The sequence below is a fragment of the Acyrthosiphon pisum genome, chromosome A1, assembly GCF_005508785.2.
Source record: "Acyrthosiphon pisum isolate AL4f chromosome A1, pea_aphid_22Mar2018_4r6ur, whole genome shotgun sequence".
In the NCBI taxonomy this organism is placed as follows: domain Eukaryota; kingdom Metazoa; phylum Arthropoda; class Insecta; order Hemiptera; family Aphididae; genus Acyrthosiphon; species Acyrthosiphon pisum.
Genome location: NC_042494.1, coordinates 159,125,405 through 159,140,510, shown reverse-complemented (window position 1 = coordinate 159,140,510; position 15,106 = coordinate 159,125,405). Strand labels below are relative to the sequence as shown.

At 29.9% G+C, this 15,106-nt stretch overlaps 2 protein-coding genes across 2 annotated transcripts; one reads left to right on the top strand and one right to left on the bottom strand.

Annotated features, from left to right (window-relative positions):
• The first annotated feature begins 354 nt into the window (after positions 1-354).
• LOC100162227 (uncharacterized) lies at positions 355-4,773 on the top strand. The gene is given in 5 exon segments (NM_001293483.1): positions 355-542; positions 3,627-3,769; positions 3,848-4,033; positions 4,102-4,323; positions 4,402-4,773. Coding segments are annotated over 4 exon segments (720 nt in total). The 5' UTR covers positions 355-542; positions 3,627-3,649; the 3' UTR covers positions 4,594-4,773.
• LOC100575747 lies at positions 3,138-10,800 on the bottom strand. The gene is made up of 5 exons (XM_003248101.4): positions 7,746-10,800; positions 7,544-7,680; positions 7,291-7,466; positions 4,771-5,113; positions 3,138-3,544 (listed from the first exon to the last, which is right to left on the bottom strand). Exons 1-5 carry the CDS (start codon positions 10,174-10,176, stop codon positions 3,380-3,382), a joined length of 3,252 nt encoding a protein of 1,083 aa, XP_003248149.1. The 5' UTR covers positions 10,177-10,800; the 3' UTR covers positions 3,138-3,379.
• Between the last annotated feature and the right edge of the window lie 4,306 nt (positions 10,801-15,106).

Below are 15,106 nucleotides of genomic sequence, written 5' to 3'. Positions count from 1 at the left end.
GATGCATAACCAATTTATACCAGCTACGGCCACAGATTTCTGTATAGCGTATATAGCAAGTCAGCAGCCGTGGTGGTAACCGGTAACACGGATAACGACTACAATAACTTGTGTAAAAAATATTATTATATTATGTTGTGCTAGTAACAATAGCATTCTGTGCGATAGGCAATCATAACAATACAGCCCGCGGTCTGAGACCGTGTTACAGCCAATAAGAACATTTTATGTTTTTTTACTTCAAGACAGAATATCTCAGATAATAATAATATTATATTATTTTTTTATCTGTGGGACAAAGTAACTGATAAAACATGTGCTTATGTAATGTGTGTTACTATCGTGATTGACGATAGTCGTACACGGCACATTGCGTCTTAAGTTTTTTTCAAAAACTCTGAATACGGTTATAAGGTGCAATTCGTTTGTGCCCTTCCTTTGTGCCGCACCGACAACGCCATAATAGCCGTTCGCCAGTAACATCAGTTCAATATCGAATTTATGACATTTTCGAATTTGTCGGTACTTAACTACTAACTATAGTGAGTACACACTACACTCCTTTGTTTGAAATACCTATCACGATAACGAAAATATTTGTTATTTTTTTTTTTTTGTCAAATCAGCCCATAATGACTAATAACTAATAAGTACCTAGTAATAACTAATAAGTAATGGTATGATGTCATACCATTTTATAAATTGAATGGCAGTATAGTAATAGCGTTGATTATCTAGGTACATTGTTAATGACTCAAATGTCCTAGCCTCTGGATTTTGTCATACATTCATAACTTATTTAATTAACATGGAAAATAACCTGTTGCTTCATATATTTTTTAAAAGATTCTTTTGTAGCAATAAATTGGGCTAATATATAAACAAAATATAATAAAATTACTATAGCGCTACTGCAAAAGTAATTTTGTTATAGTAATTTGTAATTTTGGTTACGTTACTACCCAAGACTGTCTATCTATACATTTTCAATTTAAATATACAAGTATTGGACATTTATTTTTAGTAATCGCTCAACACATAACATTTTGGGATTTTTGATATAACATTATACAATAGGTAGGTAGGTATTGTGATTTTGTAAAGTTATAGGCAGTATCTATAGTACTCACACAACGTACATTTTAGATTAAAGTTACATTTCATACTAGCAACAAACACTTCTTAAATTGTTTTTTATTTAGATATATTTAAAAGCTTTTTTTGTCTTATATTCACTTATATCATTTAATTATTATACCTAATCTAAACCTATAATTGCTCAATTATCAATAATTAATAGTTATCGCTCATCTGATTAAATAAAATGTCAAAAACCTAATATTGTAGCTCAAAGAAGATAATATTATTTTTTTAAATACTGATATGACTGGCTTAAAGAAATTACTGATATTAACCTCTTCGTTATGTTAAAAATATTTTGTAATACTCAAGTATTTCATTTTATGCAATTAAATATAGTTTTTAGTAATCTCATGTTATAACTTTATAACCTTCAAAACATCAAGAAATAATATTTTATAAAAATCATCTTTTCAATAATTGTTTATTTAATGCAATTTAGTATTTACAAAGTACTAGTTGTTTATAATGTACATTTTTATTTGTAACTTACTTACTGTTCACAACTAGTACTAAATGTATACAGTTTTCTAAAATATAAATATAAATTGTATATTAATTTTTGTTTGAACTTTGTGGTCTTTATTTTTGAAACAGGAAACACTAACCATATTTCAGTACTGTAATAATTTATAACTATTACATTTGTAAACAAATATAAATACAGTATTAATTATTTTAAAAAAGAAGGAATAACAAAATTTTAAATGATCAAAAATTAATTAAGATTAGAATGTTAAAAATCACTTAAGGTTGTTATTTGGTATTTATCCGGATCCTTAAAAAAAAAAACAATATTTTCTTTTAGAACTGATATTATAATATTTACATATGTGTATACATTTCTTTCCAAGAATACAAATATGTTAATTACTATTTTCACTCTTATGAAAATTGCTCACAAGTTATTTATTTTATTAAAATTGAATGTGATTGTCACATTCTTTGTCACACTTTTAACAAAAATAGAAATTTCCATATAATATTTACTAAATACAAATCCGACCCATCATTATTTTAATAATTAAATATTTAACATGAAATAGTGATCACTGTTTAATCTGATAATACATAATATGCATATAAATAATATATAAAGATTAAATAATAACATAATATTAAAGTCTAAAAAAGTCATATAAATTAATATTAGTCTCAAATATTTAGTTTATGCAATATTATCGTAGGTATTTTAGATTGTACATTAACACAAAATACAATTCATATAAATTATTATAATATTATCTTTGAGATTAAAAATTAAAAATATCATTAGGTGTTGTATGTATAGCCAAATTTAATAGGATAATTGTATTAAAATGAATCTATTAACATCATAAGACTAATAATATGAAAAATTTAACATAATATAACAATTCAAATTAAAGTTTTATGTTGTTCTATTGATAAAGATTTAGTAGTCCAGTCAGTAATAAACTTATGAAGATATGATAGTAAATCAAAAAAACAATTTAAGTAAATTTAATTTATTTTATTTTAACATGAATTGCACATCTCATTAATATAACATTAAAATAATTTAGAATTTAGAAAAAAATGAGATTTTTCTTGCAATATAATGTACATCAACAATAGTTTTTTGCTTTTTTTCACCTAAAATCAAAAAATTAAATTAATATAGAACAGAGATTATAACAATAAATAATGTATGAGAAATAACATAAATTGTATACTAAAGTAGTTCAAACTTAAACATTTTAAATAAACACACCTAAATAAAATAGGAGTACCATAATAAAAGTTTTGTAATGTAATTTTAAAATAATATACATAAATTATTATTATTTATATATATAAAAAAATTATAAATGCCAGTGCTTGAAAAAAAAAAATAATAATATAATGTCAATGAAAACTAAAGAGCTAAAATGTGTATTGTCTTTTTCTATAATAAATGCCAGTGAAATGAACCCTTTATTGGTTGAAAATAAAAAATTACTAAATTATAATTATAAGTAATTGCTTACAATTAATAATCTAACCAAAAAACCTAATTAAAAAAAAATACATTTGTTAGTTATAAAAATGAATCAGTTGGAAATAGTTAGAGTATAAAAGTTATTCTAATTTCTCTATAATTTAGATATTGGCTACCTATAAAAAAAAACAGCTAAATTTCTATACAGCGTTTCCAATGAGTAGCATATAAACCCCGTAAAAATATTAACTTTTGAGGCCGCACAGTGAACACTAAATAAATCATAAATTCATTATATAGTTAGGTATTAATGTTGTCAACTGCATCTTTCAAGTATGCTTGTAAATTTTGTTGACATTCATCACCAGTCCATTGCTGTACTAAGATATGTGTTTCAGACTCTAATGCTTTTGCCAATTTTTCTTTGGTTTCTTGTTTTTGAAGAGCTTTAGAAGTTATCATTGCCTAAACACAAAACAATACTTAACATTATTTATCATTCAACAGTAACATTTACTAAACACATTTAAATTATATTATTTTTCAGTTAGAAATTATTGCAAAATAACCATGTGGATTAATTATATTGCATACACTTTGATAAGTATAGTCAATGTGTATTGTATATCTACATTTACGACAGTTACATCCAGCAAAACAGATAATGCTGTATTCATATACCCAGGACAAGTAAATAAATTGTTATCCATTTTGATATTTTCTTATTGTTGAAAGAATAATAAATGCACTTTTTTTTTTTTTGTTAAGGACAAAAGTGAACGAGACTTAGGCATTTGTGAACAACATAGTGTGTGTAATATTGTACACCTTAGGTTTTGGTTTCCAAATCAAGTTGAACGTTTATGTAAATGCCCAAACCGTGAAGAATGCCCATGGAAGTGGAGCACAGATGATAATCTTAGTATGCCATTAGATAACCGTTCACAACTAAAGGTTTTTAAAATTATCACATAGATACATACTATTATTGACCCAATTAAAATAAACCAAATTTAATTTAGTTTTGTAAACCTATTAACGAACTGCCTGACTGTACAATGAAATCCGATGAATCTATAACGATTATAAAAAGCAGAGAGGATAACAATGTTCAAATAAAAGCCAAAGTCCACTGCAATTGCCCACATCACACAACTTGGGCATTAATAAAACATGAACAAAAAGAACAACATAATGAAACTACTGATATAAGTTACGTTGAAGATTTATTTAAATGTAAAAAGGTAAATATCTCCTACATAATGAAAAAAAGTATATAAATTTAGTTGTGTTCAATTTTAATTTTGTATGTGCCCTTTCAGTTGAAGGATTGCAATACTGGTGAATTTTGTGGATTTATAAGAACTGACTACTACTCTACATACACTAAATGCACTTGTCCATATGGTCACCTGTGTTTACACAAAGATAGACAAGAAAGTACAACATATGAAATGTTATTTTATGGAACATCATATCGAGCGGAATGTACATTGTTAAGTACTGAAGTCTGAAGATGTTTTTATTGCTCAAATCAACTATTTTATAATGTACTTAAAGAGACTAATTTTTAATGTAATCAATGTCTGTATGAATCAATTAATCCGAATTAAAAAAAAAATTATTTGATTTAATAATTATTATTAAGTTTTAAGTAAATTGTATGAAGACTTTTTAAATATAAAACTAACCTGTAATGACTGTCTTGCTAATGCTTTGACCAATGGTATTAATTCATCGTGGAATCTATCAGGCCATAGTGTTCTGGTCACCAAACCATAATAGTGAGCTTGTCCAGCAGTTAATCTCTGACTACCCATAATCATTTCAGCGACTAAAAGTCTACCTAAAATAGTTGTGGCCGCACCTTCGGCAATATGACCAAGTTGTGCATATGGTGTTTCAAAAGTTGCTTTATCACTAGCAAAAACTAAGTCAAAGTGGACTAGCATAGTAGCACCAAGTCCAACTGCTGCTCCATCCACACCAGCTACAAGTAATTTGGGAAAATTACTTAGGCATGAGATAAATTTCCTGTCAAAAAAGAAATACAATTATTAAATTTTATATTATGGCTTACATTTAGAAATATTAAGATGAAAAAATGGGTTTGGTTTTAAAATACTTATTAAGTTATACAATTTTCACTAGTAACATAAGTAAAGATTTTTTAATAAATAGTTACTTTATCAAATATTACAATATTCCCAATATTTAGTGGACTATAAAAAGATATAATTTTAACTTGTTTCTTGTATTTATTAATTTGCTTAACTAAACATAAATCATATTCCAAAAATAATCAATTTCACTTATCAATGCATCCTTTAAATCCTGTACAAATATCTATGATTAATTAGATATGAGTTAGTGAAGATAATAACCATACTCAGTTTAACAATAGAACAAAAATGGTTGGTGCTGCATATTAACTGTGAGTATAGTGTGGAAAGGAGATGTAATGGTAAGAAATACCTTTAGAGTATTTATATTTTATTACTGAGTGCCATTATAAAGGTATTACTATTTTTGAGGACATTTTTATGTATAATTAATAATCATTGGCTTGCTAGATAATGTGTACGGAAAGTAGTCATTGATTGCACCGTGTATTACTATCAGATATCAGTAAAGTAAAATATATTATATTAACATTTTATTTCAATATCCGTTAAATTATAACTATATAAATTAAGTCTTGTCTAATAATATTAGCATTAAAACCTACCATATCCCCCACTTGGAATTAATCTGTCACTCGTACTTACTAGAGATTAAGAATATTTAAATAGTCAATACCCCGTAACAGAAATATACCATTATTGGGTCAGCAACTGTAGTACACAGAGCTGATATTATGGTACTGGTCACTTGCAGTATTAATATGTATACTTAGTAGCAGTGCGGTATCTCATTGAATAAAGTACAGGTAATAAAATAAATAAAAAGTTGAGCAGCAGATATACATTTAGTTTACCATTTACCATACACAATAAAATTATTTTAATACGTTGAATGCGTACTGACACCATTTGACGCCATGAGGATCATTCAGCAACGCGTTTGACGCCATTTAATATACATTGTCGTAATATACGCATCTAATATACATTTAAAAATTAAAATAATAGATTTAAAATTCCCTGCGCGTGGCTGAATGTTATTTAATTATTATTTAGCGTGAATTAAACACATGGTTTTAAATATGTATACACACGTCGTTATGAGCAGTTCCTTTATTTTTTTTTTTTACTTTTATCATACACACTGGGTGAAAAATGCAAAAAGACATACGCAGTCAACGTGTTAAAAAAGCAAACAACCAAAAAAAAAATGTTCTTTAAATATTAAATTATTGTAGCTATTAAATGAATTGGTTAAAATCTAAAGTAAAAAAAAATGATTACTTTAAGAGATAATATTAAGAAATGTAGAATAGCCACGTGATGTCATTGGGCCCGGCTCATCCCAATTGTCTATCTTATATGTGTAAAAGTTCTTTGCTTCACAAAACGATTTACTAACATTTACTTACATTACGATTATCTAAACATTTTATTTTTGAAATTTAATTTACATATTAATGTGTGGTTTTATGTGTTTAAGACAATACAAGTATCAGAATTTCAATATAACGTTTAGTTTTTTTAAATATTAATAAATCTTTAAAGTAATATTTTTGTTAAACGGCACATCATGGCCATTTAAAAATTCAAATATATTTCGTTATAACGCTATATTGAAATTCTGATACTTGTAATCGTTTTAAACACATAAAACCACACATTTATATGTAAATTAAATTTCAAAAATAAAAATTTTAGGTTGGTAAATTGTTGTGTATAGTGACGTCACCCTTCTTTTTTCAATTGCTCATAACTTATTGAATAATGTGAGTAAAAACGTATAACCTATACCATTATCCTTAGAATTGAATATTTTTTTTTTGTGTTTTGTGCTCTTTTAAATATTGATAAAATGTAATAATTTAATTACCAGGCAATTACACGTTCAATCAGAAATAAATATTATAATAAAAAACTTATTATGAACTTTTACTTGTTATTGGCAACCTATGTGAAAATTGTAAATGTATTAAATAAATACTAAATTTTCATAATAAAATTCATGGATGTAAATATTCAATATAAAATAATGGGATAGGCTTTTAGATCTAAGGTACAGAGTATTCAAATTTTAATCAAAATTACTTAAGAGTAGATGAAATGTCTAAAGCTGCTTCTATACATTTTTGTTGATCATCGTGTACAAGAGGAGCTATATCCAAACCTTGACAAAATATTCTGCCGGCCGAAGACACTAGAACCACTTTACAAGTATCATCATTTTCTAAATGATTCAACTCTCTCATCAATTCTTCCATTACCTAATAAGATACAAATAAAAATATATTATATTTTATAACATAATTACCCACTTAACTATTAAAAAAACAGGACTTACTGATATATTTAAAGCATTTTTCATAACAGTTGAAACTGGTGTTAATGTAATATGTACGACTCCGTCATAACGTCTTAAAGTGATTTCATTATAAGTAGTATCTTCAACCTCTTTTTTAATGCTTTCTGCTAATGATCCTGTAAAAAAAACATACCTTAATAAAAACTATTTTAACTTAATTTTAAACATAAACTTTACTTACTCGAAAGTTTTGTCGATGCCGGCACTGCTTGTTTTTTAACTTTTTGGTTATTAGAATTTTTGGTTTTAACTGAACTTTTATTTGTTCCTTTGCTCACTTCAACAAATGGCGGATCGCTTGAATTCAATAATATATCATTGGAGTTTTTATTTTTACGGGTATATACTCGCAAGGCTTTTACAGGTGTGTGTTTTATATTATTAATAGGTGCAGTTTCAGGAACTGAAAGTATTGGACTACCACCAATACTAGATGCTTCACTACTAGATGAATGTTTTCTAATAATTTTAGACTCGTCAGCTGGAATTGCTTTCCTACCAGAGAAATTTCCCAAACATTTTGAAGACTGATCAGAACCCTGCGAATCTATAGAAGTTTTCCTTGTACACTTATTCTCAGGTGAAATAGATGGAGTACACACATCTGAACGCCGCCCAAGGCGGTTAGATGACAACGACGCAGTAGCTGGAGAACTCATCTTAAGCATGGCGTTTTTAACCAATTTAGTTTTCAACATTAGGTCTTTTTTCTTGCGCCTAGTAGACGGAAGAATATTCTTTGCATTATTATTACCAGGGGATCTTCTTTTTTCAAGGGAATATATCATATTTATTGCTCCTTCATCACCTAAAAGACGATTAATTTCTCTCATTGTCCTTGCTTTAACGACATCATTAGTTTTAATTTCAGGCACAATTTCTTCTTCAGTATTCTCACTAACAACCTCATCATTGGGAATTGGTTCCACTTTAATGATTGATTGACGTTTGTCTGTATATGATTTAATATATTGATCAATAGCTATTTTAACTTCAGGTACATCATCAGGTGTTGGTTTCTTACGTTTCAAAACAGAACCAAGATCATTTTTGGCTAATAGTTTCTTATCAATTTCTATTTTTCTTTTAGCATAAAGAGAATCAAATCTTTTAGGTCTTGAAACTTCTTGAAGCTGTTTTAGAGCTATTTGCTTTTCTAACTCTGGATCCAATTTCGGCTTAGATCTTTTAGTTCTAGTAGTGCTTCGGATTATTTTCTTTTTAATTATAGTTGGTTTTGGTGGTGTTGTAGGTATTGGTGTTGATACTGGCAAAGGAATAGCCATTGGCACATCTGGTAATTGGCTAGCGTCTACTTCAATAGTCTCAAAATCTTCGAGTATAGCTATTAACTCTTCATTAGAAGATATTTTTTCATCATTTTTATCTTCAGACACATTATTGGCTTGTTGATCAGCTGACTGATCTAAAATTTGAAGAGTATTAGTTATTTGCTCAATATGTTTAGAATCATTAACTTCTATGGATTCTTTGGAAATATTATTGGATTCCTGAACATCCGGACTTTGAATATTGCTTAAATTATTTTCTGTAGATTGTGTTGAGCTAGGTAGTTTAACATCTGGTTTATTATTAGGATCGGGTTTACTAATTGTTGGTTTACTACTTGTATCTACGTCAGTTTTCTCTGATTTTATACTTGATAATTCATTTTTAGTATTAGATATTTTTTTGGGGTTTTTATTTACATCTTTTGATTTACCATCTGGGGTTTTTGATCCAGAAATGTTATTAGACAGTCGGTGTGAATATTTCATGGAAAAAACTTTGTCTGGCTTATCAACACGGGTTATTGGATACTTCTGTTGAAATCTTTCAAATAACTCCTTAGCAATTTCATCTTGCGTTACAATCTGGCTTGTCATATGAATGTAAGGTACTTTAACGCCAAATCTAGGTTTTAACATTCGTTTTCCAGAACGAGGAAGTGTTTCTTCAGACAAAGACGCCATATCACGTCCAGCGATATGTTGAGGAATTGTAACAGATATTTTGTCTTTCGTTAAAACTAACGAACCATCAGCTTTTTTGGTTTCACTAACTAAACTCTTTGTTTTAATAGTTTTATTGTTAGCTTCATTAATTTTAACAGCATCTTCTTTATTCTTAGTGGCAGATTCAGAAGTGTTTGTAATGTCAGATTTAATGTCATTGGCGATTTTAACAGGTTCTTCGGTTTCATTTACTTCATTCACCGGCTCGACAACTTTGTCTTCCACATCGACAATTTTGTCTTCCACATCGACATCCATTTGCGAGTCATCTTCCTTCTCTGTTGCCTGGTCGTTAGACACGTTGTTCACAGTCGATGCCTCGGTCGATGCAGAGACATCACCGTCAGCTACAGTATCAACAGGCGCACTGCCCTCTTCGTTTGGTATTATTTCGATGACAACGTCGGTGATCTCCATTCGATCTTGCGAGTCATCTTCGCACGCCTCTATGACATCCATGCCGCTGGCGTCGTCCACGGTCACTTCGTGCACCTCGGGGGAGTCGTCTTCCACACCGTTCGCCTTGTCCATGTCCAGCAGGACGACCTCTTCGCCGTCGGAATGACACTGGTAATCGTTAACCTCGACGACTTCCATGGCTGTAGTGCTCGCCCAGCGACGACGAATGATCACAACAACAACAACAACAAAGATAATAACTACGGCCGGTGAGCGTTCGCGAGATAAGAACGTCGAAGTTGCGCAAGTCTTGCAGCAGCTGTACTGTACTGGTCACTGGAGTACCCTACAACGGTCGGCGGGACTCGACACGAGACGGACTGACCACTGGCGGCCACTAAGCGCCCGGCATGTTCGCTTGTCACTAAACACCGGTTCGTGCGTGCAATGTGGACGGGTCTAACGTGCGTGTAAGACGGACGGGACGGTAAACGCGTCGCACGCTAGGCGGGCGGGCTGTTCGGTGTCGGTGCGCGCTCGAATCTCACCAACGGCACTCGATGTCACTCGTCACGTCCCGCGGTGGTGAAAAACGCCATTTTTAACGAAACGCGCCGTACGACGAGCAATGGCAAATAACAATAATGTCGTGATCCGCGATGGGAGATTGGTGCGAGCGAGACAGACGTAATATCGTACGGTAACACAACACACCGACCACAGTGGTCTTAACTCTTAAAAACTCGCACGCACACACACGCTCTACAAAATATAACGCACACGCGCATACGCCGCACCACGGAGATAAATAATAATTGTGCGTGTGTAAAATATATTGTATTTGTATATAATATACGGGACAGGACGGAGCACACCGTGGCACACATGTTGCACGCGTTCGCCGTTCCGTTGGCACCCCTGTCCCGCCGATGGACTATTCCATTGGGTGTCAAAAGTCCGCGACGCCAAACCGTTTTCGGCTTTTCGCTCGGCGGGCGGCGTTGAAGTTCTGCGCGTTCTACCATAAAACGAAATTGTTCGACGTTTTGAAAATATATTATGTAGATCTGTATTCATAATATATGCATAATATTGTTATCTTAATAGTCAATGACCAATGTCCTGAGAAAAATATTAGAATCGTCACCGTGTGAGTTTCGAGTATGCACAATATTAATTGATAATGTAAATCGAATACCATAATAATGTAAGTACCAGTGGTGCCTTGGCGGTCAAACGATTTTGTCAAGAGGGGGGATATGGCTGATTTTTAACATGCACTATTTGATTATTAAAAATAAAGGAACAAATTCACTTTAGCTACCCAGATTATAACTCAAATGACAAATTATACTCTTCCTTATTTTTGAACAGGTAAAGCTGGTTTTTAGGAGGTGTTTTTAACAACTAAATTTAAATTATTTACTAAAAAGGTACTAGGTAGACATGTAATATAGGTACCTATTTAAAACATAAGAGTATTAAAAATTTGTTAAAGATTGTAGTTTCTACAAACTTGAAACTTGTTAGTTGTTACACTTTGTTATTTATTATTTGTTAAGTAATAACCACGGACTAAGATAATTATCTTAGTCCGTTCTAATATCTATTATCTTATACCAATTATAGCCTGTAGAGGCTTAGGTAACAATAAAAGTATAAAACCTATATTAAAATTCGAAATATTGATAATGAAACACATTAACACATTTTATTTGTGCAAGTCTTATTGAATTACACTGTACAAATAGACTTAGGTACCTATACAATTAGATAAATACCAGAAAGGCCAGAACTGATTCGTATTTTTAGCACCTAATCGATCGTGTCTAATCTACCTATTATATGCTATTATAGTACCTATAACATATATTATATTATTATTTATAAAGATAAGATTTTGGTTTTTGTGTTAAGTAATCGTATTTCAGTTAACTTTATACAATTAATAATATTACATATAGTTCCAAACTTCTAAAAATGTATAGTTAACAGTCAGATAAAAGTATTTTAAAGAACTCCAGTATTCACTGCAGTAAAATAGTTTTTAAAATGTACTCTATACTTGAAAAAGTATTTGAAATTTGAATATCAATACTCGAATACTTTATACTTATACAACCCTGGTCCCAAGTCCCGATAGTGTCGCAGTACAGGTAGGTACTAGCTACTAGGTGACAGAGTAGGTGTCGTATCGTTTTTTGTATTATTCCCAAAACTCTATTTGGTTATAAATGTATATAATAATCACGGTTTTCGTCGTGGTCTTTCGGCTCCCGTTTATTTATTAATTATTATTATTCAGCAGGGCCGGATGGCGTATTTAACAATTTTAAACCCGGGCCTCGAGGATAATAGTAAAATAAGACCATTTTCTTTGAAATAGTTTATTATATTAGATACCATTATATTACTTCACTCGCGGTTAAATTACATATTTAGCATACCTTCTTAGTAGGTGAGAAAATATTCTAAAAACAAAAATATCTTCATCATACACACATTACACACACAAATATTCATGTGGCAAATTTTGTAAAGTCATTTGGACATTCGGTTAATATTATGGATGGTGGGGGGTGGGGGAGAGTTTGGTCAAAGCAAAAAAATAGCAACCGTTTTATTATCTGTTACACACAAAAAAAAAATAAGAATACAAATTATAACAATTTTTTTTTCTATTTTATTATTTTGAGTCTATTAGCGTTACACAGAAGGTTGGCTTGTTTTCCAATTTTTTTTTGCAACTAACTTAAAAATATTTTTTATATTAGCCATTAGGTTCATAATATTATATTAAACATTAAGTTATTACAAAAATAATAAATCTACTAAAATCAAAAACCGTATTTTATTTTATTTACCGCTATAGTATTTATTATTAAATTTTATTTTTTTTCCAGCAACGTGGACCAATGTCATAAATATTTCTTAACATCATTGTCAAGATTACATTTTTTTAAATGTATTCATGTTTTTTTACAGTTACGTTTAGTATATACTATATAGATATAACAAAAAATGTTGAACTTGTCTTTATTTATTCTAAATTTACTACATTCAAAATTATCAATTATACCCCACTTTTTACCATGACGGGTTTCAAAAACTTCATTAGTATTCACATTCATGATTCTTACATTTTACTGTACAGTTAGGAAAACCGAATCAAACTGAGATACTGAATATTCGATAAATAAATAAATTTTATAAGTCATATTGATACAGCCCATACCTACAGGTGTAATAAATATTATATTCTTAGATTGTTTATAATGTTTAGCCACACGTTCTCTGATTAGACTAATTATCGATTTACCAGGTAAAATGATAAAATCCCTTCTATTATAATATTATATTTATATGTATTCGTAAGTTGTGTTTATTTGTACCCAAACGTGTTGCCCGTGTTGGCTTTTTGGTCAATGTGCGTGTACTTCAACGTCCAGCTCTCAAAATAATACGTCAATGGTTGGTTGGGGGGGGGGGGGGGTGTTAACCCATTGATGTACATTATATTGTTAAAATACCCAAGGCTCAAATAATTGAGTAAAAAATGTTAAACCGTATTCAAAAATGTGTATTACGATACCTATTTGTTATTAATTAGTATTAATTAATTATCTTTAATGCTGTGTTCTCACGACGATTACAAATATGAACATAATCGCTTGTCATTCATCGTATCAAATTCAATTAGATATAGATTTTCGAACATCATGGTTAAATAGCTTGTGTGGAAGACTAGTTGTATACGATCCCATATTCCCAAAGTTTATACAGGTTTTATTAAGAATTAGCTTGTTCAATTTGCCTGCAGAAGGTAATTGCCAAGAAATCAAAAATTTTTTTTTTTGTAACGAGAAAGTAACGAGTTACTTTTCTATTTGAAAAGTAAAGTAATTTCATTACAATTTTATTTGAGTAACGAGTAAAGTAACTTACCCAACACTGCCTATATACCTAATAACTATTGTACTTTTGTTATTATAATATTATATTTTAACAACGCATTCAAGCTCATACAGTTGTCAGTTCCTACAGTTTGCTTGATAAAAAAAACAATGTTTTATATTTAAAAAAAATAAATACAGGTATGTTTCTTCATAATTTCAAATTTGAATGAAAAAATTGCTTCATCCAGAATCTAAAATTATATTAAAAACAGTATAAACATATTACATAGCTCCGATATTATGAAGCTCCTAATTTTAAAACGATTTATTTTGAAAAATACTTGTATACCTAATATTAATTACTAAACTACATTTTCATAGTGAGTACCTATATTCACGTTAACTGCATCGTGTACATTTTTTTGTACGTGGATTCACTTGCCATTCTTGTGTTAATAGTTATTTTTTGTAAGTTTGCCAAAATGTGAAGACTGAAGGGAAAAAATGTTGAAATTATTTATGATTTAATTTTTAAAAGACTCTTATATGGATAGTTAAAATTTCAATCGTGGAAAAAAAGTAGGTACAAGAGGCCTCCTAAAAATGTTTTCAAAAATTCATAAATATAAGTATAAATTGATGAGTACTATTATAGAGGTCTAGAGAAATAGCCGATTCATAGTTTAGCAATAACATTTAAAACAACTCGGGAGTTTACACATTTCCTTCAGGCAGTGCTCGAATTGTGGTGGGGGGGGGGAGGGGGGTGCGTATAGGGACGGAGCTCCTCTACTATTTTAATTTTTTTTTGCGTACCCCAACTATTTTTTTTTACTTGGACAGGGGGACGGACCAAACTAATACTCAAAATAATTTTTATTAAAATTTGGAGTGGATTTAAATTGTTTTGTCAAAGATTAACCTAATGAATACCTGGTAATTTTACATTTTTTAATATAAAAATATTTTTCATCCTATTTATGGTTTTGACTAGTAGTGTTCAACCTTTTTGACTCGCGATCCACTGTTTTTGTAATAATATTTTCACGAATCGTGTCACCTTTGTAGGCCATAAAAGAAAAAAGACTAAGCTGCTAGTTTTGCGTAATTTCCCGTGCATAAATTTGCCCAAAACATTTCCAAAAAATGTTCAATAAACATTTGCTTAAGTAATATGTTTGGAATCACAAAAAAGATCAATTTATTGATTTTAATTTTAACTATCATTATAT

Bases quoted from the DNA above. Each gene is read 5' to 3' on its own strand.
- LOC100575747 (XM_003248101.4), bottom strand. From the start codon at position 10,176: ATGGAAGTCGTCGAGGTTAACGATTACCAGTGTCATTCCGACGGCGAA. The intron at 7,681-7,745 runs GTAAGTAAAGTT...TTTTTTTTACAG, and splicing joins GGCATCGACAAAACTTTCGA to GATCATTAGCAGAAAGCATT. The intron at 3,545-4,770 runs GTTAGTTTTATA...TTTTGTGTTTAG, and splicing joins TAGCAAGACAGTCATTACAG to GCAATGATAACTTCTAAAGC.